The sequence below is a fragment of the Euprymna scolopes genome, chromosome 13, assembly GCF_053919585.1.
Source record: "Euprymna scolopes isolate OS-2025 chromosome 13, ASM5391958v1, whole genome shotgun sequence".
Lineage (NCBI taxonomy): Eukaryota > Metazoa > Mollusca > Cephalopoda > Sepiida > Sepiolidae > Euprymna > Euprymna scolopes.
This window is the reverse complement of record NC_136494.1, coordinates 106,801,326-106,829,273: the sequence shown is the minus strand read 5'-3', so window position 1 is coordinate 106,829,273 and position 27,948 is coordinate 106,801,326. Positions and strand designations below refer to the sequence as shown.

At 31.1% G+C, this 27,948-nt stretch overlaps 1 protein-coding gene across 1 annotated transcript in view; it reads right to left on the bottom strand.

Moving 5' to 3' along the window:
* The window catches only part of LOC145292143 (uncharacterized), an 80,536-nt gene that overhangs the window by 1,540 nt on the left and 51,048 nt on the right, over positions 1-27,948 (bottom strand). Inside the window, exons 4-6 of the mRNA XM_080138270.1 lie at positions 25,078-25,421; positions 10,994-11,662; positions 2,044-2,169 (exon numbers count right to left, since the gene is read on the bottom strand). Coding sequence (XP_079994396.1) covers positions 11,240-11,662; positions 25,078-25,421 — 767 coding nt within the window. The 3' untranslated portion in view covers positions 2,044-2,169; positions 10,994-11,239. The remainder of the gene's footprint in view (positions 1-2,043; positions 2,170-10,993; positions 11,663-25,077; positions 25,422-27,948) is intronic.

Here is a 27,948-nt window from a genome sequence, read left to right as displayed (position 1 = left end):
AGTGTAGTATCTGTTCTGATATGACACTTTGCTTCAAACTAAAAGTCACAATGAAAGCAAGACAAATAACAGGTTAATATATGCTGCTACATTCAAAATAAGTTTTGTCTTCCAGCTTCCACAGAATCTGACTCGCAGCTCCTAACTTTGATGACTCTAAAAATCTAATCTCTAATCTCTTGATAAATGGGATTATAGTAGTATTAAATATATTTTTTCAGAATAGTAAAAACTATATTAAAAAAAAAACAATTATGCCTTCAGAGACCCATTCAGATATTTTTTTTAAATGCCTACCCCACCCTCCATTAATTTCTTCTGTGAAATAAATGGATTGTATCATCTCGCAATTCATTTAACATAACTTTATTTTTTCATATTTCATAAGCTTAATCTCCAGTTCTCGCGGTTCAGTGGGTTAATTATTGTGTACAGTTATGTCTAGTCACTTGCTTTCAAGTTTTTCTTAGCCGATTAACCTTCCTGAGATTCAATAAATTCATGCTTTTGCAATGGTTTATTCAGGAAGATGAATGCTCCACATACCCATCTCTTTAACTTGAAGTTGGGATTTGAGGCTCACTTACAATTCAGGTTTTGTGAATCTAAAATATACAATATTTTCTGTATTCAATTATAGAAAATTAACACCAAGGGTGTGAGTTCCATTATAGAAACATTGATTTAATTTGAATAAAATAAAATATGTGTCAAGTTCACTTAAAAGACAAATCACAACGTAATATTAGGAAAATAAACAAATATTTTACTTGTTTGAAATTTATCACATAAATATATTTCGGAGCCAAACTCCATCCTCAGTATGTTGTTTTCTTTCTTTTTCCTTTTTCTTGCCATGTAAAATTGGAGGAAAAAGTCTGTAACAAGTCGGCTCTCTACAAACAGACTTTTTTTTCTAATTTTACATGGCAAAAAAGAAAAAGGAAAAAGAAAGAAAACATACTGAGGATGGAGTTTGGCTCTGAAATATATTTATATCATAAATTTCAAACAAAATATTTGTTTATTTTCCTAATATTATGTTGTGATTTGGCTTTCAAGCACACTTGATGCGTATTTTATTTTATAGAAAATTAGTTATTTTAGAAATATGTAAAAACGTCCATACAAAAATAAAGTGATTTTCATGTATTTAGTTTATCATTGGAGTTACACTTTGTTCCTTCCTTGTATATTTGGTTAGTTGAAAAAATTAAAAATTTCTTTCGAATGTATAATTTTGTTGGATTAAAAAAAAAAATAAATAAAAATAAAAAAAAATTTTTTTAAATCAACAAAATCATAAACTTCTTTCAAATGTGAAATTTTGTTTAATGTGTATAGTTCCTAATTAACTCATTATTGGGAGGTTGCAGCAGTGAAGTAGATACTGACACAAGCTGAAGATGTGGAGTGTTAATCTCGAATCCTGCTGGTTCCACTTTAACAATGATTATTGGTAACCATTCACACACTCTCACTTCCAAATACTTGATTCTAGAAAGAATTGCAGACTGTACACGCAATAACCCTTATCCCTGAGTGGCCTTCGGGCCTTGATAAGTGGTGACCCCCATGTAAAAAAAGAAAAACAGAATAAAGCAGATCAAAAAACGATATTTTGCAGGTTCATCCAAATGTACATTCAACTCATTTTCAAGTATACATGTTAGTTTTCGGTCATTGACACTGAACCACATTTGCTAGGACTTGTACAGGGTGATCCAAAAAAACGGGCCCCAACTCTAATTAGGCCCAGTTTCTTAGTGTTTTGTCCGAATGAAATGAAACTTTGGTCATAACTAGTTTATTATATTCAAAACATCACATCAAAACACTAGGGTCTTTGGCCTTTTTTTCTCCATTCTACAGCATATGTTCTAGATGGCCTACATTTAGCTTTTGGTTTTTTGGGGTCACCCTGTATAAAGTGTGCCTTGTTTGAAATGTTAAGAACCCAAGATCTTACATTTAAAAATAAAATGAAAAATTTTATTTTAAAGAAAGAAAAAAAAAGAAAGAAAAAAAAAGAAAAAGACTTACCAATAATTGAAATGGCATATATAATATATCTAGGGATCTGTTGGTTTCATGCCTTCATGCCATGTTTCTTTTTCAATTCTTCAACTTTGGCTATGTATGCTTTCGATGCTTCCTCTTTGGAAGTTCCTGAAGAAGAAAATCTTTCCAGATTAAACAATATCAAAATGCAACAAGAATGACACGTTTTTCATGACCATTTAAACATGTTGCATCAACTAGATTTTGGATTTTTTTTTTATACTATCTCATATGCAGCTGTTTGTGTGCCGTGCAATATGTAGTTTTTCATGGTAGAACTGAGATACATTCCCATGTTGCACAGAAAAGGTGTTTACTTCATTCTTTTAGATTTTTATGTGTCAGCAGGAAGTCAACATATGCACCTGCAGCATCAGTTTTATACAGCACAACAAATTTGCTGAATCCTTAAAAAAAAGAACTAGATATTTATTACTTATGGTATAAAATATATGAATACAAAAACTGATAGAAAAAAAAATGACTGGTATCCATTGTTGTTTATCAAAGTAAAAATTAAATATGGTATCTATGAAAAAATTGATTCATCTAGAATTATCCTTATATTAAAAATAAAATTAAAGAAAAATCTGTATGATGAACATGATGAAATGACAATATGTTCCAAAAATCATGTAAATTGATCAAGTAGTTTTTTGTTTAATCATTTTTTAGCAATTAATGGGAATTCATAGACAATATAAATCTTGCAAGTTTGAATTATTGAGCTGTTTTTTTTTTGTTGTTTCTTTTTTTTGAGTTTTTTTTTATTATTTTCAAAATGGTGGACAAGGCAGTCGCTCTTCAGTTAGTCATAAAATTTGATTTTCTTATTTAAAAAGAAATAAATAAAACTACTTGATCAATTTACATGATTTTTGGAAAATGATATTTTCATTTGGTCATAGGTACATATATCATGCATATTTTTCTTTATTTTGAGTTTTTTTTTTTAATACAGGGGGATTCTGAACAAGAACTCAATTTTTAATTTTAATAAATAGTTATTTTATTTATACAAAGAATATTGAACTTTCAATATTAAATATTTTTAGAGAAGAAAATTTTTTTGCTTAATGTTATTAAATTTTACATAAATGTATTAATTCAAACAAAATACCATAATTAAAAGTAAATTATACAGATGGATAAAGAAAGCAAATTTGGAATTGCTATGGGTCCCACTAGTTTAAAAAAGTCAATATTTTCTTCATTAAATAGAAAATTCGATTTTAACTTTTTTTTTTTTTAGGGAAAACAATTTTTAAATGTGAAAATTTTTGGTTCTTGTTCACAATTTCCCCTATATTAAAAAACAAAAAAGAAAAGTTTGTATGATGTACATATGACAAAATACAAATATCATATTCCAAAAATTATGTAAATTGATCCAATAGTTTTATTTTTAAATAAGAATTGGATTCTTGTCTAGAACCCCCCCCCTCCCATTAAAAAACAAAGAAAAGTCTATGTACCTGTGATAAATGAAAATATCATATTCCAAAAATCATATAAACTGATCGTGTATTTTTACTTTTATAAGAAATATTTTTAAGCGATTAATTCATTGGCTTTGTCAATATGTCTCACAAGTTTGAATCATTGTGGAGTTATTCCCCTTTGTTTAGATTTTCAAAATGGCATGCAAAACGATCCCTCCTCAATTGTAAAATAAAATAAAAATATTGACTATTTGAAAAAGATTGTTAAATAGAAAGTAATGAAAATAGACTTTAAAATTCTTAAATCATTAATAAAATAAATTGAAAATTTGGAAGTTATTTACATCCAATAATTTCAAAAAGAAATTAAAACATTACTTTAATAAAATTAGTTAGTTTTATAACAATTTGGTTTAATTAATAATTTAATGATCAAACAGTACTGTAGTAATTAAACTGAACTTTCAAACTTCTAGTTTAAAAAATATTGCAGTGCTTAGAGTTGACAGATCGATTTTTTAGATATGCTGTTTTAAGCAAAAAAAATATTTACTTGCCATGTCAAAAATAATAATATATACAAAAATTCAAACAGAACAACTGCTATTGTGATTTTAGTAAAAAAAAAAAAAAAAAAACAGCCTATTGCTATATGTATATTGCTATATGTCGGAAACCATTACAGTGGCAAAAAGGGAGATAACTATGTTCCTTGTATTCACAATCTTCAAGATGTTAACATCTAGGAAAAATGCAATTCCCCCCAATTTTTCAGAAAAATTACTTTTAGCTATAAATAGTTTTCTACTCAATTAATTTTTGTAATTTTCTGATATATTACTAAAATAGAAATATATCAAAAAATTACAAAAAAAATTACAACATGGCAACTAAGTACTGCTGTTTTTGCTTAAAACCACATATTTAAAAAAAAAAAATTCGATCTGCTGACCATCTTAAAAAGCACAACAACTGCCAAACAAAACCATAATTAAAAGTAGATTGCAAGGTAAAGGTTGGGTAGGTACAGCTGGTATAAAAATAAAATGTTTGAAGTCTTTTTTTAAGGGCAAGGGAGATAATCCTTGATGCTCCCCAATAACTGAATATGTCTAAAAAGTAAGCAATAAAGTGCCTATTAGGAGTGTCATAAGGACTGGATGTGATGACAGCAGTTTAATGTGATGGAAGTCATCTTCTCTAAAACAGGCACTAAAGATTGGCATGAAAGTTAGTGTACATTCATGTCAAATGTTTCTGCATTGTCATCCAGCCAAAACTGATCAAACCTCTTCAAAAGCATTAAATGATTTTCAAATAATAACTGATGCAAACAATTGATCTACAATTGTTGTATACAACTAATATCGAACACAAGTTGCTATTGTAGCCTTAGCAAGTGAAGAAATTGTAGTTTCATAATTTTTCTCAGGAATATTGAATTTTATTTGAAGATGATAAAAATAATCTATTAAGCCCATCATTCACATGTTGTTATTAGTGTGAAACGGAGGAAACAAAATAAGATGGACCATCAAATGTGTGATAGCCATAAGAGCTTTAAAAGATTGTCATAAAAGATCTTGCCCAATAAAAGAGATCGCCATTAAAGCAAGATCTGACACAGCTTTGTTCACAGATGCTAAAGCAGAGATTTTATTTTACTAAACTAGACGTCTATCAACAAGTGCTCAGTCTATCATGCAATTGCATGCACAACTACAAAATCGAAGAAGAGATGAATTAAAATTCTTCCCTGCTGTATTAGTACAGTATAAATATTGGAACTTGATGAGTCAACCGATTGCTTTTAAGGTGTATTAATCCTTTTAAAGTTATTTAATGTCGAAAAAACAAATAATACCCAGCATAAAGAAATCATTGTATACAATTAAAATGAATCATAACTTGAATGGTTAACTGTGGGTTCATACCTATCCCAACAATATTTGAACTTGGCTTAACCTCATTTATAATATCATTCTCTTACTTGGTGTGAAAGGCCTAGTGCTTATTCCCACAGTTAATTGGAGTAGATGACCTGAATTATCTCCCCTTTGACACGATGTTAGTTTGTCAGAAGTTATATTTCCCAGAAGGGTAATTCCATCCAGAAATTTAGGATTATGTAACTCATATACAGACTTTGTTTTAATTTACATCATAGACGGACATCATAAAATCTAAGAAATCCTAAAAATTTAAGGATATAACTCCAAATAGTTTCTGATTCTGAGCATTTTTCTGTTGTCTCGTAAATCGAGCGAGATATCCAGACATTTTAGATAATTACATTTTCCTGACTATTTTAAGTTTAAAACCTATGACCCTGAAAATTCATGTACATGCAAATAATTCCAAAATTTTATAAAAATCTAACAGAACGGTTCCATTTCTGAGCAAATCTGCTGCTATTTTTCGATTTCATCATGTTGGCAACTTTACTCGAGTTAATTTTCACGGTCATATGATCCAAACTGAAAATATTAACGAAAATGTAATTAAAATATTGCCAGAGTGACATTTACACAAAACTGAAAAATGCTCTAAATCTGTAACCATTTGGAATTACATACTCACATTTTCAGAATTTTTTAGTTTTTTTATGATGCCCCTCTATTGCTGCAAAGTTACAACAGGATCTGTGGATGCAAGTTTCAAAATCATAAGTTTCTGAATTATTTGACACAAAATTATCCAGAAAGATTTGTAACCATTGATAAATGTGGGTGGAGGGTTTTGCTTACAGCATTTGATATTCCCAAATAGTCACTCACCTAAATGTGATCAGGTTCAACATTGCTCAATTTTGGTAATCTGATAGAAACCACTGCATCAACATGATTTAGTCATAAACTCATAGTCAACATGAGTATCCATTACTCCAATCACATGCCCCACCATTTAAATTTTAAATCTAGGATGGCAAGTTTTTGATGCGCACAATAAGTTCACAACTTTCCCGCCTCTCACTGACACATGTACGAATGCATGATGGATACTCCTGTGAAAATTGGCAGATTCCTACAGAAAATTGATTATTACGGAGCAAAGCATATAGCAATAAAGCCCCCTACTTTTCTCAGGCAAGTAATATATGTAAACACATGACGTAACAGATACCTACCTGATTGCAGGTGTAATCTCAAAAGTTTTCCTTCTCCTAGAGTAGTTGCTTTACTAAGGCTTGAGAGTAAAGTCTACCCTACTAGTCCACTCATTGCTGGAGGGAGTAAAAATCGATTCATACTTTTTCCAAAGGTATCAGTGACTTTCAAGATCCAACAGAAATGAATAATTCATATTATAACTTGTTCGTTTGTATGTCCGTCATCGAGGTTAGCTCGGGGTGATGGCACAGCTGGTGCGTTTGATTTCTCTCTTTAGTCGTTCTCAAAAATCAAGAAGAACCTTCTTGGGATTAACATTTGATCTCTTTATGAGATGCATAGATAATCGAATATTCAATTCAAGTTCTTTTTTATCTCTCAAATGTTGAGTTAGTAAAGAAGTTAGGAATATTAATTTTCCTTTCATCCATTGACCAGTTAACTAGATTGGAATATGTCTCTTGGTCTTAATTTCATCTAGTCTGGTGGAATAGCCAGCTAAGTGTTGTTACTATAGGCAACATCACTTGAAAAAAAGTGCACCATTCCTTGTATAATACAGTGTAAGTTAGTTATACCGATGGGATTTTATTTGGACTTTGAATATTATTTTGAATATTTACTCAAGGTTTACTTGCAGGGAGAAGTGCCCTCATGTCAGGTTGTCTTGACAAACTCCTTAGACACTCAAGTACATTGTCTAGTAGGCATCCAAGTTCTCTCCTGATTGGAGTGCCTTCTCAAGTGATTATAGAGATGAATATGTTAGCTAAAACTTATCAATAATTGAAAAGGCAACCAAGAAGTTGGCACACTTTCAGCTCTCGCCATGATACTCATCTTTCCATCCTATAATGTTGAAAAGTGGTTCTAGTGCTTGTGCAGTTTAATAGAATTTCAAACAAATCCATTTCAGGTAAAAACATTTGGTGTATTTATGTCGAAATTAGTATAAATTCCAAAAATTATGAAAAATGATCCAATAGATGTGATTTTATTTTTACAAAAAATCATCAATATTCTCAAACATTTATTTTTTCAATGGCGATTTCAAGGATAGGAAGATAAGTCAGTTTGTTGTACAGAATTGGTCACACAACTCTTCAACATTAAAGCATGTGATAAAACTTGATAAGTATTATACTGTACAAGCACCATATTCTTTATTAGATCTCTCATTATAGCATCGTTAATGGCTTTCTAAAGACTGGAGACCAAGAGGATTCATGCTGCAGCATTGGAAGATTTTTGTATAATTTTAAATAATTTTTGGGGTTTAAAACTCCATCAGCCATCTTAGTCAATTCTGTTCTCCACAAAGATTTTGATTATGGCAGGTGGTGTTCAGGCATCTAACATGTATGGATACTGTTGCCAACACATGGATGGTGTTTTGTTTCTGATCTCGGCATCGGATATTTGTTCTTTCAAAGTTAGGGCCATAATTTTTTTAAAAACAATGTTTCAATCTTAATATGTTCCATCTATATAGTATCTGTGTTTCTGCATGCACGCATATACACACAAGTGCCAAGATCATTATCGATTCTATGAATGGATGATTTGGTAAGGGGACATGGCCTCTGCAGCAGGGAGCTGAAGGTGGCTCTAAATAACAATGTGGGCTGACAAACTGGATGTGCCATGGTTGAACTCAGTTCATTCCATAAACACTCTAGCAACCTTCATGTGGTCCCTCCAGTGAGTACTCGATATCTTTCTAGAAAGAATTTTAAATAGAAAGATATTGGCGAAATGAATACTAACAAAATCATCATCTTGACTGATGCTCAACAGCAATCATCTATTAGGTTGACTACGACCATCCTCCGATTTTATAATCTTATGATATAGAAATGCAGTCAATACATGATTCCTCCCTCCATCCTATAAAAATGCCACTTACGAAATCGTAAAAAAAAAAAAAAAATAAATAAAAAATTGAAAACTCTTTCGCAAATCCAATCATATTTGGTGCAAATAAACTAAAACTATGTTTCAATCATTTGAACTTTGTTTTATCATTGTTCAATGATAGGGGTGATGGGGAGGGGACACTTTAGTGATTGGATTATCAGTAGGTCTGAATTTGAATAGGCTTTACACTCACCAGACCTTAAAACTCCAGATTTTTAACCTGTAAGATTATCTCAAAAATAACGTTTAACACTACGCAAACTATTCCTGAACTAAAGAGATTCATCCCAATGGAAATCCGTAACAAGAGAAGAGTGTGTCAGTTAATGACAATTTTGAAATTCGTATTCAAGAGTGCTTAGCATGGAATGATGATAAAAGACTTCTTGTCCAATCATAATTGAAACTTGGTAGACAAGGTTTTAGTTTATTTGTACGAAACATGGTTGGATTGCAAAAAGGAGTTAATTTTATTATTGATTCCATGAATGGCATTTTTGAAGAGTTCTTCCGTATAATTTAAGTTTTTTTTTTCTTTTGCCTTCAGTTTTGTCTCTTCTACCTACACACACAATAAACGAGGACATCCACTAAACCAATAGATTCTTTCTGGATTATAGACAATGGTCAACTGCAGCCATGCGATCCAGCATTTAAGAAACCTTGGAAATAATACTAAAAATATTAGTTACTTTTTTTTTCTTTTTTACAAAATAGTAAAGTGAAAAGATCCTGATAAGTTCATTTCCATTAGAGGTTACAGGCCACAATATTTGGGGGGCAATAAATGTGAATCGCTTTCAAACTTGAGATGTGCCATCTATATCAGATCCACATTTCTATACCAAAAACAAGATGAACAGATCACCCTTTTAAATGGAAACCTCATCTTTTGTTTCTGCTTTTGAGTTATGTATATCGTATTTCTCTTAGTTTGCATCCCTCTGCTCTGCCTATTCTACAAGTATTTTAATGGTACGAACTACAAGTACTTGTACCCCCCTCAAAATAAATACCCCCGACAAACCTGACCAGCAACTAAATCACACCCCTTCACAGTAGAGATCTCTAGGTGTAAGAAACTACTTCATTAGTTTCTTCCCCAGTACGGCTAGACTTTGGAACTCCCTTCCGAGATTCTACTTTCTTAACTGTACTGACATGCAGAAGTTCAAGTGTAATGTGAACAGATATCTTGCTACTCAACTCCCTACATAATATCCCTGCAACTTATATCCCTGATAGTAGCCCCCTACATCAAAGTGTCGCTGTGACTTGTTTGGAGTGAAAATGCAATAAAAAAAATGAATAAATAAAAAGTTTGTCCGTCTGTCTGCTCAGCCCACTTTTTCTCAGAAACTACTAGACTGATTTGACTGCAATTTGGCATGAACCTTTGTTATAAGGTGCCGTGAACTAAGTATTATGGTATTTCTTCGATGCAAAGTTAGGGATTAATATGGATTAGTATTTAATACAAAAATTAGGACAAATTTAACATATTCTACCATCAATTTGGCATAAAACACTCATTCTAAGTCAATGTGCTATAACTTTTGCTCGTTTTTAATGGATTTAAAAATCTAATTATATATCTTGCACACACATGCACACTGATTGGAATAACCATTATGAGACAATTTTATAACGAGATAAGATTGACGCGACATCAGGCGGCAAAATACTTCAACACAAAAAACAAAAAAACAAAAAGGAAGTCTTAAAATTATCCAAATTTGACAATTTCGAAAATCTGCATGAACTTGTGTAATCTATGGTGATAATTGCATCAATATTGGAGGGGGGGGGGTCCTTGTTCAGAATTCCTTCTACATTAAAAAGTAAAAAATACAGACAAAATGAAAATATCATCTCCAAAAAAAGTTTCGTAAATTGACAAACTATTTTTATTTTTATAAAGAAAATCATTTTTAAGTGATTAACAGGAATTTGTAAGCATTAAAGGAAAAATCTTGCAAGTTTGAATTATTGTTCAGTTATTTTTTTTTATTGTTTTCAAAATGGCGGACAAGACACCCACTCCGGTTACTTATAAAATTTGATTTTCTTATTTAAAAATAAAACTAATTGATTAATTTATATGATTTTAGAAATATATTTCCATTTTGACATAGGTACATATATCATACAGAGTTTACTTTTGTATTTTTTAATACAGGGGGAATTCTAGACAATTTTTTTTTTTTTATTTGTAATCTCTAAAAAAGATAAATAAATAAAAGACAACCATGACCGCCTTAGAAAAACCTGCAATTCCTAACAAATTTAAAGTTAAATAATCAGAGTTGTTACTGAATCGATAATTATTCAACTTATAAATTTGTAAATATTTTACAGCTACGTTTCGTAGACAAATAACTTGACCACTTACTTGACCCAACCTTTGCAAAAATAAATAAATAAAAATAAAACAAATAAAAAAATACACTTGTAAAAACTTACCAATACAAGCAATTTTGGAAAAGGGAGAATCTGAAAACAGTTTTGTTGCGTAAATTCAAGACACATTTCGATTTAGACTTATTTACCCAATGACCATTTCACAACAGATAAAGAGAAAAACAATGTTTTCAAATAAAATAAAAATAAACCCCAGATAATTAAATATTTATTATTATTCCCATAATGTCTGCATCTATTCCTTCTTTCATTCCAATCCCATAAGTTTTGTGTGGTATATAAAAAAGCTTAATCATCCGGACGACAATGCGATGTGTTCGGATAGATGCTGTCTGCTGTAGATGAGGGTCGCATTTGGTTATAAGCCCCAGTCGTGGACTCAAAAAGGACAGTGTTGATTTTCATTTTGGCATATTGGAGAGCAAAATCTCCACGGATTTTTCGAAGTTCATTAGCAACGTGCATTCCATAAATTGCAAATTCATCAGGTTCATGAGTCGATGGTTCCCGCACGGGCATAGGTTGGTAGGGTTCCTGGTAGAGTTCTTCCTCCAACCCCATTTCTCTCATCTCTACACGTTCCTTCTTTTTGGGGGGCATGCACGGTGGCGGTGTTAGGTCTAGGCTGGCTTCAGAGGCTGCATCGATATTTACAATGGAGAAATCTTCTTCTGAGTGAGTTTCTTCAATCTCAATAGGAATTCGGGAATCCTGAAAAAACACGAGAGATAAGAAAAGGGTCGGAAATATGAGGGGGAAAAAAAAAAAAAGAAAGAGAGACATTAAAATTACATTCCTTTTTTTTTTTTTATTTTAAATTTAGGAAAAATAAAAACAGACAAAACTCCAATAAAAGATTTTGTGCTTGTTTACATTCATCTTTTAAACTGACTCATTTCAGGTGAAAACATTACTTACTTACATTTCATGGTGAAATTATTATAAATTCTAAAAATTACAAAAAATGATCTTGTAGAAAATATGCTGGATGTATTTTTAACAAAAAAATCATTCACAATTTTTTTTTTTTTTTTTTTTTACATAGGAATCACCACTTATCAAGGCCCGGAGGCCACTCGAGGATAAGGGTTAATGGGTATACATTAGTCAATGAGATTATAACGTAATAAACATAAGTAGTGGAAATTTTATAAATTGGATTACTTAGAGGGACGGTTCATCAAGAACTTGTTTACATTGGACCTGAAGACAATCAAATTGCAGTCAGCTGGAAAGCAGGCAAACGGAAGAGAGTTCCACAGGCGTGCAGTTCTAAGAAAGAAGCTTTGTTCATGGAATCTACGTTTAGGTTTAAGCACAGGTAAAGAGTGTGGGAAATTATTGACAGTGGTTTTGGCTAGACGAGTGTTTTTCGTGAAAGTTTGGCGAGAGGGGACCATAGATTGAAGCTCAGACGAGCACTTGCCATGAAAATAATGATAACGCAGAGACAGGCTCACAACATCTCTTCTGTGGGAAAGGGGTTGCAGGGAAGAGAGAACAGCAAACCCTTAATTTGAGTTAAGGGGGATAAATCAGTTTGTCATAAAGAATCAGTCTCACAACTATTCCACATTAAAAAATACGATAAAACTTTGATAAATTCTAATTTAATTGTATCTTTCTACTGGATCATTTTTTTAGAATTTATACTAATTTCGCCATAACAAGTAAGTATGTTATGTTTTCACCTTAGATGTGTTGGTTTAAAAGATCACCAATGTAAACAAGTGCCAAAGATTAAAATAAAAATGAAAACTTTTGAAGATCATAAAAATTTGTAACATATTTAGAAAAAACATGACTTTATATCTGACAATTTTTTCAAAGACAGCTTATTGTTACTTTGACGGTTTATAGACGATTTTTCTCACCTGTTCACGTTGCAACCATTATACTCTTTGCCATTTTTCAGATATCTTTCATCTTAGTCATTATCTTTAAAGCTGATCCTTTTTATTTAATTCACTTAGATGGATTGCACTCATTCTACAGTTAAGATATCTACTCGAAGTGAGCTTTTCTCTTACATTCCTTCAACAAGAATTGAACTCATTACTGTAGCAAGGAGTCACATTAAAAACAGTATTTTTCACAGGAGTTTAAAGTAGGAGAGATGCTTATTTAGAATTACATTTAAAAAAAAAAAAAAAACAGAAAAATCTTTATGATGTACATACTCGTCACAAACGAACGTCATATTCCAAAAATCACCTAAATTGATCAAGTAGCTTTTTTAATTAAGAAAATCAAATTTTAAGATTTTTAGCGATTAAAAAGTTGCAATTATTTTAAATACAAACAAAATCTCAGTAGACAAATTGAGTTGTCACCCTTAAATTTTAACACATTCCAAAAAAAAATATATGGCATCCCCTCCCACATCTCGCTTTCTCATAAAATTTGATTTTCTCAATTAAAAAAAAAAATAAATAAATTACTGGATCAATTTATGTGATTTCTGAAATATGACATCTCTTCGTTCCTTCACAGATGCATACATCATAAAGATTTTTCTGTGTTTTTGTTTATTTGTTTTTTGTTTTTTTTAATTAAGTGCAATTCTAAATAAGTACTGTGGAAAATTCCATTTAAAGTCAAAAGACTAGAATTGGGAGCAGGTGTCAGAATATGATGTCACAAATAGGAAATTGAGAAACACATCGCAGATATGTTAATAAAATCTTTCTCTTTATTTCTGAACTCAAAAAAATAGTGGCAGTGTGTGGGAAAACTGCTCCTTACTTCTATGGAGATGGATTGGACGTGGGGTTGAACCACAATGTATTATGTATGCATATTGTATGCTGTAAAAGGCAAACGAAAATCTCCAAAAACAGTGTTAAACCCCAAAATGATTGTGTACTGATGTTATTAACTTTTACAAATGCTGCTATTAAAACAACAAAAGGAAAGAGAGTATGTTTGAACACTTTTCTGTATCATTAATATTACTTAACATCTTTATTCATTTTGACATGTGTCCAATAGGACAAGCTAAAGTTAATTCTATTCTGAATATTTTTAGATGAAACTTAAATAGCAGGAGAAAAATAACTTCATAAATAAAAATATTATAGGTTTAATTAGGTCAGAAGTCATAAAAGATTACAGTGCTTCAATCCTCAGTAACTAAAATACAACGTATGCGATGCAGACTTGTAATTGTGTAATACTTCAAGTTTTAGTTAAAACACTTTTTTATTTAAGGTTTCTGTACTTTCTAATTTGTAAATTGCTATCATTTTTAACATTTACAGAATGAAAAGCAATTGGCAAGAAAAGATAATTCGATTGGGCTAAATCATGACTAAGTCTTTAAAAATCACCATGTGTTAACTTAGTTTCACACAATAAAATTTATTTTTAAATTAATTTGGTTACTTTTCTACACAAATAGTTGAGAATCATATTTAGCGTCATTGTCAAAGGACTGCCGTACCAATATTTCTTACTTTTTTTTAAAAGGGAAACATTTGTATGAAAAACTGGTAACTCACAAACACAAAGATAATTTTAATTTCATAACATTTTATTTAGCAAAGATTATTCCACTTTTCAAAATTATTATAGATTATCAAAAAAGAGCCACTTTCTTAATCTCAAAAGATTGTGTTCTTTTAAAATTGTAGGACAAATTTAATCTATAGGCAAAGTTATCCGTATGCCAAGGAAGTTTTTTTTTTCTTTCTTTGAAGATTGTAATGCTGGGTATGTGGCAGTCAAACCAGCTGCTAACATTCCCCTGCTTTTTATTGAAACCAACCGAGAGCTCTTTTTAGTATCCTTGCTGTTCCCTTAAGTGCAATTGTCTGGATTTCTCTTGCATTTGGTTCATCAGGAATATTAGTTAGGTAGGACTTCAGATTTTTCTTCATAAGCCTTGTAGCAACTGGTATGATTGATATCTCCCTAAGATTCCAGTTTCTTTTCATATCATACATGAGACTTTGATATTTGGTCTGTTTCTCCCTTTCAACTCTGTTCAGACCTCCACTATTAGGGACACTCACTTCAACCAAGGTTGCCACTCTGATTTATTCCATATAACTATATCAGGTTTCACAGCAGCATTTTCAAGATATATAATTAAGTGTCATAAATATAATCAAGGGAAATAACTCTTTGACTCCTATAGTAACAGTCTTGTCATGAGATTCTCAAAATAAGGATTCCCTCATGAGATAAGAAAACGGACGTGCTAAATAACTGTCCAAAATATTCAAGTTCTTTCTTCCCTATTTATAAGTTTCAATATTTTAGTTTTTGAAAAAAAAACAAATATGCCTAAAACATTCTTAGTAACTGAAATTGATTTGCAGACAACTTTTTTTCTTTTTTTTTTTTTTTTTTTTTTTTTTACATGGTAGTCGCCACTTATCAAGGCCTGGACGCCACTCGGGGATAAAGGTTATTGCATGTACAGTAATCAATAGGATAATATCATAGTAATCATTAAATAAACTGTTTTTATAAATTTATGAAGTTTTCACGTGATATAAATGCTGGTCCATTAGAGAAAATTATTTTGATATTCATTTTAAATTTAATAGCGAGAAAAATATTGTTTGATATATAATAAAAGGCATTTCTTTAGATACAAATTCTCACTAATACAATCTTAATTTAATACAAATTTGTTATTGAAAATGATGCTTCAAGTTTTAGTGAAAGCCATTATGTTTTCAACAAGAATGAAAACATTAAAACTAAAAGAAAAACTTAGCTATACACATAAACTTAGCTTATACTGTAGGCAAGCAAATTTCTTCCTGCAATCTGAACTCCCATCCCTACTTAGCATACATGAACCTGCTATTCATATAAAACAACCCAAACCATTCCGTTCACTAAAACTCTCCTAACTATAGTCTCTGAACAAAACATCAATCAAGCAACGGCAGCAAATAGAATAACCAAACATCAAACCAGAGAAAATATGATTCCAATATACTTGTTTTGGAGAAATTCAATTCCCAGAAATGTTAATCTATCAAGAATTATGGAATACCAAAACACTTTACAGGCATTAATTATTAATTCATTAGAAATGTCTGGCAGGGAAGGATGAAGGCAAAAGAGGTCAGGACTTATTTCTTGTTGTTTGTTGGATTTTATATCATGTCAACACTTTGGGTCATTTTATGCCGATTATCTATGGATTCAGGAGGCCTTTACAATCTGCTCCAGCTTACATACGAGTGATATGTTCTTTTTAAATTTTTTGATAAAGAGCAATTTTTTTTTAAAGTATAGGGGTTTCTTTGTTTGTTTTGTGAATAGATCCTTAATGTTTTTTTCTTTACATAAACAATAATGTTAATGTTTTTTTTCTTTACATAAACAATAATGTTAATGTTTTTTTTCTTTACATAAACAATAATGTTAATGTTTTTTTTCTTTACATAAACAATAATGTTAATGTTTTTTTTCTTTACATAAACAATAATGTTAATGTTTTTTTTCTTTACATAAACAATAATGTTAATGTTTTTTTTCTTTACATAAACAATAATGTTATGTTTTTTTTTCTTTACATAAACAATAATGTTAATGTTTTTTTCTTTACATAAACAATAATGTTAATGTTTTTTTCTTTACATAAACAATAATGTTATGTTTTTTTTCTTTACATAAACAATAATGTTAATGTTTTTTTTCTTTACATAAACAATAATGTTAATGTTTTTTTTCTTTACATAAACAATAATGTTAATGTTTTTTTTCTTTACATAAACAATAATGTTAATGTTTTTTTTCTTTACATAAACAATAATGTTAATGTTTTTTTTCTTTACATAAACAATAATGTTAATGTTTTTTTTCTTTACATAAACAATAATGTTAATGTTTTTTTCTTTACATAAACAATAATGTTATGTTTTTTTTCTTTACATAAACAATAATGTTAATGTTTTTTTTCTTTACATAAACAATAATGTTAATGTTTTTTTTCTTTACATAAACTATAATGTTAATGTTTTTTTTTTTTTTCTTTACATAAACTAAACTTAGAAAATCAGTCCAATCTGTTTTAATTGTGAATGTGGTTTGGCATGGTAAACAAATGGGTGGATATTCTGTTCTCAAGAGATATGAATTGGTTTGTCTTTATTTTTAATTGCTTTTAGGACAGATTGAGAGTCTGAAAAGATTATATATTTGGAATCTTGGTTGTTGAAGATTAGACTGAGTGCTAGAATTACTGCATGTATTTCTGTATTGAAAATGGAAATTTCTGTTGGTATTTTGATTGATTTGAGTTTTGCTGCACTGGCTATTGCATCATTTTGTTTGGATTTATCTGTATAGATGCATATGTGTTTTGGATATTTCTCTTTTATCTAGATCATGGAAAGATGTTGGACTGATTTGTTTTTGTTCGTGTTTACTTCAGCTTAAGTCTATCTTGGGGGGGGGGGGGGTTATGATTTTCCAGGAATGGGTTTAGAAGAGGACAGTTTCATGGACTTTAGTTATAAGTAGATTTGTTTCTTTAGAAATGGGTTTTATTAAGAGTTCAAAAGTTTTGATTGCATTTTCTTTTTGTTAAAACAAATGTTTACAGTTTGGGTTTAAAGTGCTATTATGTGCTGGGTTGGTGGGGTTGGCTGTTAATTTTGTGTAGTATTATAGGTCAACGCTTTGGTTTCTCAGCTCTGGAGCAGTTTCATACGTTTCTGTGTAAAGACTTTCTACAGGAGAGATTTGGAACGGCCCCAATGTTAGTCTTAGTCCAGAGTGGAATATTGTGTTGAGTGGTTTTAGATATGATTTCCTAATAAATTGGTAAATAAACCTGCCATAGTCTATTTTAGATCTTACTAGTGATCTGTAATTTGGGTAGTATGTTCTTGTTGGCTCCTCAATCTATGTGGGCTGTGACTCATACGAGTTGTACTGCTTTATTGCATTTGGTTTGCATAAAATTGATGTGTGGTATAAAGTTTAATTTTCTGTTAAAAATGATTCATAGGTGTTTGTGCTCATTTACAAATGCAATATTTTTTCCTTCAATCTGTACGGTTAGGTTATTGTAGAGTTTACGTTGGTTACATGAATGGATTCCATTTGTTTTCGTTTTGGAACATTTAAAACCGTTTCTGGTTACCTATTTATTAATTTTATCTGTTATGTTGTAATTTTCTTTCAATGGTGTGAATGTACAGTAAAAGCCTGGGGATACGATATGGAATACAATGTTTTTCCGGTCCCTGGTTACGGTATTCGCCTCCACCTTACGGTGTTATTTATGTTATTTGATTATATCCATGTGTATTATATGCTGTACTGTATTTTGTTACTAATTTTTAATATATACTGTGTAAAATTTTGCTTAGGCCCCTCCATATAGCGATTTCACTAACTTCTGAATGAATTAATGCCATATCCCGGGGTTCTACAGCATTTCGATCTGTAGCCAATTGAGCAATCATCTACATACAGGGAGCTGTGAATGTCAGGAGCGAGTTCTTTTATGATATTCATTTTGATGTTGAAGAAGGTTGTTCTTCGTAATATGCTGTCTTGAGGCACTCCTTGATTATGTGGATCTGATAGAGTGGATCCTACGTGAATTTGGAAGTATCTGTTACAAAGTTCTTTATAAATTCAGGCAGTCTGCCTCTTAGTCAAATGTTGTGGAGATTTTTTTATGATACTGTATTTCCAAGTGGTTTCACATGCTTTCTCAAGATTGAAAAAAATAGTGACATATTTCTTGTTAACAAAGGCTTCTCCGATGTAATTTTCACAATCTATGTATACTCATTTTTTGTTTTTTTTTGTATCCTCATTGGGTTTTTAAAATTATGTTATTGGTAAATACCATGTTTGATTGTGGTTGATCATCCTTTTGAATGTTTTGCATACACAGCTTATGAGAGCTATCCATCCATAGTTTTTTTGAATTTGCTGCATCTTTTCCCCACTTTGGGTATTATTGTTGATTGTTTCCATAAACTTCAGAAATCTTGTTTTCCACACTTAGAAGTTTTGATTTTGGATAGGATTTAAGGAAATTGTAATACACTTCATCTGGTCCTACAGCCGAGTTGTGGGATTTTTCTATGGCAGTTTCTATTTCATTGTAAGACTCTTGGTTTTTTAAGTTTATTTTGTGTTATTTTTAATCTTAAGTTTTTGAAATTGCTTAATGTGGTGTTTTGATAATGAATTTTCGACAAAGGTTTTAGCTAGTGTGACAATGTATTTTTGTTGTTATCTTCTTGCTTTTTGTTTAGAGGTGTTTGATTAGGTTGGGATTATATTTTTCCGAATATTTTTTTGCTCATTTTCCAGATAGTTTTCGGTTTAGTGGAGGTGTTGATTTTGTTATCAGCAGTTTCTTTTGGATTCTTTGTTTTCAAAGTATTAGCTTTTTGATGTTTGTATTTTACAAGGTAATTGGTTGTTGTTTTTTTTTATTTTTCTTAAGGTTGCCCTTGTCTGTCTGATAGCAGTTTCACATTCTGGACTGAATGTGCTAGAATTTTTAGGGATGCATTTCTTGGTTATTGTGAGGAGCATTGGGTGAATTGTTTCATAGTTTAGATTTGATGATCTGTTAATTGTAGTGAACAAACTTCTTTGAATTTGGTCTAGTTGGCTTTGTATTCCATTGGGGTATGTGGTTTTGGATGGTGGTGTTGTAGTTGATTATAATAGGATACTGGTCACTTGTACTTTCTAGGTGCTCCAAGTGCAATCCAAGAACTTTGATGGGTCACACATGGGGAGGTCTATGGCACTTGTTAATCCGTTTGTTGGATTTATGTATGTGAGATCCTTTCGATTGAGGAGACAGTCGTTTTTTTCGTTCAACTTTATTTCCTTTTGAGTTTGTTACTTTACATCCCCACAGTGTTGTGGCAATTAAGTCCCCTAGGAGGATGAACAATGAGGGTAATTGTTTAATTAGATTTCCTAGTTAATTTTCTTTTATTGGTTCATGAGAAGGGAGGTATATTGAGCATTGTGATGGTTTTGGCAGAGAACTTACTTTAGGCTATATCATTCCTTACAAGAATTGAGGTGCCTCCATGAGCACAAAGGCCTGTATTATGGATATAGTTGTATTGTTCATAGTTTGGTGTTTTGAGATTGCTATTCTTTTGTAGGAAAGATTTTTGCAAGCAGACAATGGCTGAGGTTGAAGTATGAAAAAAGTTGATTTTATTCCACGACAATTGTATTATTTTGTTGTATATTTTTAGCCATTAGATTTTTTTTTTTTTTTTTTTAAATTTTCATCAATCTCTTTCTCTATAAAGGTAAAGGGTTTATCTTTTGTTGGATTTTGTTGAGTTCTTTCTTTTGTTTTGATCTGGATATCGATTTAGGTTTTGCTTGAAATGTTGTTTGGGGTTTTTGTTCATTTTTCCTTTTTGGTTATTTTTCATTTTCTTTAGTTTTATCCATAGTGTTATCAGTTTCCATTTTTTCTAGTATTTGGAATCTATTTTGTGTGTCGATTGTTTCAGTTTAGTCTTTTCTGGAGTGTTCTTTATTTGTTGTTTTATCATTGGTTGTATTGTTATTAGTTTCTGATGGTTATTTTGCTGGTTTCTGCGATATTCATTTTAATGTTTCTGTTGTAGGTGGGGAATGTTTGGATTTGCTGTTTCCATAGGTTTGTTATACAGATTTGGATACATTTTATTTTAAGCTATTTCGAAAGGCTGGCCATTCTTTATGGTTATTGTGATCAGTTTATTTATTAGTTCTTGACATTGGTTATATATTTCATTATGTTGGCTTGGTTTATTTGTTTGTTATCAAGTATGTTATCTTGGCATATGTGTTTTCTTCAAAGTATGTTTCTACTATTTTTCCATTTTCAATTCCGCTCCTGTTGATAGAGATAATTCATAACTTCAGATTATTCCTTTTGATGTATCTAGTCTTTCGTGGGGAAAGACTTTGCATTTGTATTCATGGAATGTTTCCATTTTCAGTAATTTTTAGACAACTTTAGAGGTGGTGACTTCAATTAGAAGATCTTTCTTTTTTTTTTTTTTACTGTTTTTTATTACTTTTGGTTGATTCTTTTTTATTAGAAAAGGTGATAATTCTCCAATTGTTTTCTTTTCTATTAATTCTATAATTAGGAATCTCAGGAAGTTTCCTTTATGTATGAGTGATGTGGTTTTCCTGCTTTGGGATTTTTTTTTTTTTTTTTTTTTTCATCCTCTGAACTAGAGAGGTCAGAATCATTTGAATTGTTTCTTTTAAGGTTTTTTTGGGAGACTGAGCGATGGTGTTTTTTTTGCCATATATGATTTTAATTTTTCATCTATCACGTACCCTACTCAGAGTATTAAATTAGGACATGGCAAGGGGGAAGCCCATTCACCTCGTGTATGTTGGGGGCTATGTAGAAGATATCTTTTGAGGAATAGTTGTCAAGCATTTTTTGTTTCCTATTCACTATTTAGCTCAAGAATACATATATACAGATGAAGGCAGATATGTTCAGTTCTAATCTTTTCATCTGATTGACTCTCAGCTACCACATACCATCATATATTCAGGGATGATTATTGGGTAAGGGAGGGTATGATATTAGGTTTGGAGTGGGTTGTATATAATGGGACTTGACATGACTAGCCAATTGATCAGCTTGGGCCTCTCTGACCTCCCATCTAGCTTAAGTAAGGGCAAAAGTGATGTGTTGCAGGGCCACGTGTTCTTTGTACTTGGGTCATAATCTATTCAACCACAGGGATCCCATCCCAAAGCATCATGGATCGTCACGTATGGCTAGCATGTGGCCCCAGTGAGGGACTTACTTTCTTCAAGGGGCATATGACATATTCTAGTGTTCTACCAACTGGGCAAAAAAAAAAAAAAAACAAACAAAAAGGAAGTTGGGGAGAAAGAAAAGAGAAGGAGAGGGCTATTTGTTGTTTTCAGCTTTGCAGAACATTAAGTTTTGCAAAGAGAAAAAGAAAAAAAAAATAATGTACGGTGCATTTGAGTCAGGAAGCCAATATCTTCAGACAGCCTGATCTGGTAGCACTAAACAGATTTAGTGGTTCTTCCAGAGTGAAGTCAGAACTGAAAAGGGAAACAACTGGTATTTACTGAAAAGCAATTAGAGGAAAAGTGAATTTATTCTCGGCAGAATTTATAGAATTGGAAGAAGGATATTGACTTATAAACAGACATAGCAGTTCAGTTGAGTAAAATAAAGAAATAAAAGTTCCAATAATAAAAAAAAAAATAAAGGACCTCAAATACATACAATGATTTGACTAAGAAAAAACAACCTTTACTTATTTTTATGTTTATTTATTTTAATTGCTGATAGTGAAAAGGTTCAGATTATATGCTGTTTGATTGGCTGGAAAGGGAACGCTAAAAATGTCAAACCATTTGTTTCTAATGCTATTTTTACATAATTTTAATTTGAAATAAAGAGTTATTAAAAAGTATTGAAGAACTTTTTGACATTGTTAAGGACATCAGATCAAAGGTACTGATTCCAAATTTGAAATTAGTTTGGTTCTCCAATCAACTGTTGAACTGTGATGTCATTATACAAAAAAACACTATTGCTATATATATGATAGACAGATTGAAGGGCATTTGGGATTATTTTAAAGAGTGCCAGCTGCCTACTTTACATTTGTTGACATTCTAAGAAACTTTTACAATTACATATTAAAACTGTAATACTAACATTAAAAATAAAAAAGATGTGGCAACAATACTTCAGAAGTTATGATATACAAATTAAAAAAAAAGAATATTTTAAGTCAAAATCCTGAATATATTGTTAACGTTATCACCCCCCTCCCCTCTCTGAAATACAGGGTCTTCAAAACATCTATTATAAAATTTTGATAGCATAAAAACTGCATTTCTAATTATAAAACCTTTACACTATAAAAGAAACAAAACGTTTTTACTGCATCATCTTGTAATAGCTTAACTTCCACATTAGATAGGGTGAAACAGCCATTACGACAGCCTGCAAGTTTACTTAATTTTGTGCCTCTTCATTTTTTTTCTATAGTTTTTTAAAAGGTTCAAGTTTTCAGAAAAAAAAAATAAAACAATTGACCAATAAAAGTTATTTTCTGAATAGAAAGTTTAAGAATAACTTTGGAAAACATGATGCACTCGTCTATAAGCCATTTGCAGAAATGTGTGACATTCAGTTCAAGGATATACATCTTTAATATATGTTCATTTGCCACTTTTAGCTTTCACTCTTAAAAAAGTTCATGTAACAGTTGGGTGGGCGCTTCTATGCTATTGAGACGAAATTTCAGAAATCGTAATACTGAATTTCACATGAAAAGAATGGTATCAACGTATTCTTCTATTTTTAAGATGATTATATCCAAAAATTACGAAAATTGATAAGATAGAAAGAAAATAAAAAATAGAATTTGATGAAAACGATTGTAAGATTGTAAGTAAGGAGAGTTCAAAAGGGAGATAATTTTCCGTTTTGATTTAAACAAGATGGCAGAAATTTTTCACCTGCTAAGTTATTTTGTTTAATAATTGAGTAATATTCAGGTAATTTTGACTGCATAATTTTGAAACTACCATTGTAACTTATGAGAATTGACAAAAAATCAGTTGAAACCATTGTTTTTTATCTAAAAACTCCATTTATCGACTACAAAATCTCGTCCCAATTCTGCAGAAGCACTGTTGGGTGAAATGTTGAATTTCAGATCTTCCCCTTATCCAAAAGTTTTGTTATCAGAAATAAAGTTTTGATGTCATTAAAATTTTTTAAATAGATGATTTTTTTAAGACCCTGTTTGTTTATTTCAGTAAAGAATAAAGAAAGTAAAATGCAAGAATTTTAAATTTACCCATTACCACAATTATTTATATCCTTTCTGAGTTTTCTAATACATAATTTCTTATTTACTATCGATACTAGAGTATCCAGTTTGCTAAAAATTATAAAAATGTTAGAGTTTTAAACAAATAAAATAAAAAATAAGAAACAAAATAAAATATTTTCCTCTTTAAATAATGAAATATTTAAATCATACTGAAAAAATTAATTTTATATGATCATCTATTGTTACATTATATCAAGCAATCACAAAAAAAACTTCCGTTTTCATATTATACTTCGAATCAGCTAATGGTATATGCTGACTTACCTCCCCTTGATGTTACGCAGGAGTTATATAGTTGATTCTGCAGGATAGTGAGATTTGAAACAAATGCACTTCAGGTAAAAGCACTATTACATACTTAGATGTCATATCAAAATTAGTATAAATTCTAAAAATTACGAAAAATGATCCAGTAGATGCGCTAGACCTAGTTTATACAAAAAGTCGTGAATACTACAGATTCAACATTTTGTATTTTGAAATATCAGATTTTAATTGAAAGCAAGGGAAGTCAGTTTGTCATATAGAATTGGTCGCACAGAACTGTTCCACATTAAAACATATGATAAAACTCAAATTTTCTTTTTACATGTAATTATTTTTCTACTAGATTATTTTTAGTAATTTTTTTGAATTTATACTAATTTGGACAAGACATGTAAGTACATAGTGTTTTTATCTGAAATGCGTTTGTTTTAAATCCCATTATTCTGTAGAAATATCATTATCATCATACTCCATTTAACATCCATTTTACATGCTGGTTGAACAGCTTTTAGAAATTTACTTTTGAACTTACCTATACCTGGATACATGTTTATTTTTCCTCTTTAAGTCTATTTTTATTTTTTATCACTTTCTCCCATGTTTTTCTTCTCCTGCCAATAGACCTTGCTACCTTAACTGTTCTATATCTACCAATACTATCGATGTCTACTCTTCTGGATATCTCTCCCTATTACTCTCCAGAATTAATCTTCGTCTGAGCTTATCAGATCTAGACTATCGTTTAGACTCACATAACACACCCATATCATATCATTTTCATATTTCTCTCCATGCAACACATGTCCTCAACCCTTACTTGCCAGGTTTCACTTTCACACATCATCGCACTGCATACACATTATTATTGAAACAGACAATACAGTATTGATTATGTTTTTATAAAATACACAAGCAGTGCTGAATATTCTTGCTATTTTAATATATAAAATGAAAAATTGTTTTACAAAAAACTTTTTTTAAACTTACCAAAACTTTTGAGCGCCTTTCTCGGCTCACATCCCTCAAAAAAAGCAACTTCTGATAGCCAAACCATTTTGGAACATAGACTTCAGATCCTGTGTTTATCGACTCCTTCACCTTCTTCACCTCTCTCGTAAACTGCGCTCGGACAGTGTTTATTTTGTGTTGCACCTCCTGTTCAGAACAGCACATTCGCTCAGCCAGAGAACGCCAGGCATCTTTCTTGAGGTTTTTATCTCTGTATCGCCTGTCCGTCACGCACCATAACTCTGGCAGAGCCTCGTACATCTCGATGAGATCATTAATTTTCTCCCTATTCCACTCGGTAACTTGTTTATTCTTCAGTAAACCTACAAAAAACACACACACAAACTGCGGGAAGACAATGTATAAAAGGAAGGTGGGTAGGTGGATACAGTTTGATATTTTAACCTACAAATGAAAAAGATGCATGCAGCTGCCCTACTGTTTTAACAGCATTGGTGACAACGGCTCTCCAAATTGTAGAGCCATGATAATCTCGGGAAGACAAGTAAAGACGGTAGTTTCCCCCGTTGCTTTCTGCCTTGATTTAGGAGTATACCCCCCGCCCCAGGAGTTAAACGCGCCTCCAGATACTAACCTGGAAATTTCTACGACTCAGCGCGGTATATACAGTGCCTAGCCTTCCCAAATGGTCACTCATCTGTGGCCAGACTCATCATTGCTTAACTTTGAGAACCAGTGTGTCAACGTGATTGTGCCATATGAAAAAGATACGGGTATAATAAATAATGTCAGAGAAAGAGTTTTATTCAGCTCTTTTTGTAATACAGTTATAATATGATGCCTTAAAAATACCTATGTAATGAAATACATTAAATCAATCTATTATCAGAAGTCAGTGTCTGGTCAGCACAGATCACAACAAAATTCACAGAACTGTTTGTTGTAAATGGTAATCAGTTTTCAACTTGCAAGGTTACTAGCACCGGGTTTTACATACAGCACCTGGTGTTCTCAAATGGTCAATCATCTATGCAGTGACCAGACTCAATGTTGCTTAACTTTATGCAGACATGTTAGAAGTATATTAAAGAGTTATATTCTTATATATAGTTATAATCTTATATAATCTTTAATACTGCAACATTTAAGATTCAAGGTTTTAAAATACAAAATTTCAATTGATTATTAGTCATTTGATATTTATAATATCCTTAACAAAAAAAAAAAAATATTGGAGGGCAAAACAGAAAAAAAAAATTTATTTAATGCAGGATCATTTTGTAATATGGTCTTTTTTTTTTCAACATGAACTTAAACTTGTAACAACTAAAAAGGTTCTCATCCTAAAATGGCCGACATTAATAACAATTAAACGCTCTCTTATGTTAAATAATGCTCAAAAGAAGATTAAAAAGAAAAATAAATTGACTTATTTCCACTTAATAGTAAGAAGAGAACGGTAACTGTAAAGTTCAAGTATATGGAACCGTCTTACTGAGAATGAAAAAGGGTTTCATAAGCGATTCAGTCAGCCAGTGATGGAAACAAACACCTTACTCTTTCATATCGTTTATCTGTTTGACTGTTCCATCCACAGTGTTTTATATTTTTCAAATGCTTCCACATTTTACAATCACAGGATTTTAAAATTGCCGGATGTCATTGGGCAATGTGACCCTGGGTTCATCTGTTATTTTTTCATCTACGTTATAATACTTATTATAGCACAACATTTAAAAAAAAAAAAAAAGGCATGTATATAGTTCTCCCTTTATTTTACCTCATTCCAAAAGGAAAACAAAATGCTTTACTGCTTCCATGATATGACAGCAGTAAATTAAATTATTAAACCACTCTCCCATATGACTAGTTTACGAGGTAAGAGTAAATATTTAAAAAATTATCATTATCTTCCAGAATTTGTGACTTGTAATCAGAAAATAGAATTGGTAAATACTATCCTAATTCTAAATAAGATGTTTTTTTTCTAGCCTTAAAAATGTATCCGTTCATTTCGAGAAGACCAATCTTCCTGGTATTACCTCAACATTTCAGAACCGTGATAGACGAGGTTACTGAGCCTGTCGTATGAGGCACCCTCATTTTTAAGTGCCAAAGAGGCTACAAAGGATATTTGCTTTCATTCTAAAGTGCTCCTCCTAGGGAGGGGATGAATTCAAATATTTGTCCATTTGTTGCTTTAAATCCTTTCATAATATTTTTCATCATCCAACTGACAATCTCACTGACCCTTATCCTTGAGTTGCTTTTGAACTTGGTAAATAGTAACTCATGATATCAAAAGAAAAAAAGCCAGTTTTATTTTGTTACTAAAGATTTATTTATGTGTTATTTTCATGGCATAAGATTGAAATAAGACGCTTGGTTGCAAACTTATTAACACTTTACAGCAACTATACCTGAAAACTCAAATTCTGAGGTTTTGGTTAAGGGTTTGCCTTTCAAAACTTGGTGTAACAGTTAGTGTTTGTTAATCAACCAGAAAACCTATGTTGAATCCTTCATCAAATTTTTACAAAAAAAAACAAGTGAAGCATGCATGGTTTCCCGTGAGTGCATAGTGAACGATGCATAAAAAAATTGTCTAAGTTTAGCATTTGCCCTCCCCACCTCCATTTAGCCCAAAAAGTTCCCAAGGCCTTAACAGATTTAAATTTGAGTGCAGCACTATGCAAAACTGCTAAATAGACATACACAGAACATTTTGGACAAATATAGTAAAATAGTTCCAAAAATAGAGTGTTTGTATTAGCCCTAAAAGAGCCCCTGGGGCACACCCAAGAGTTATCGCCAAGTATAGACAAACAAAATTATATAGAAATCAGTTAGTTACAAGTTTTCAGAAAGTTTTATAAAAATCCAATTTTT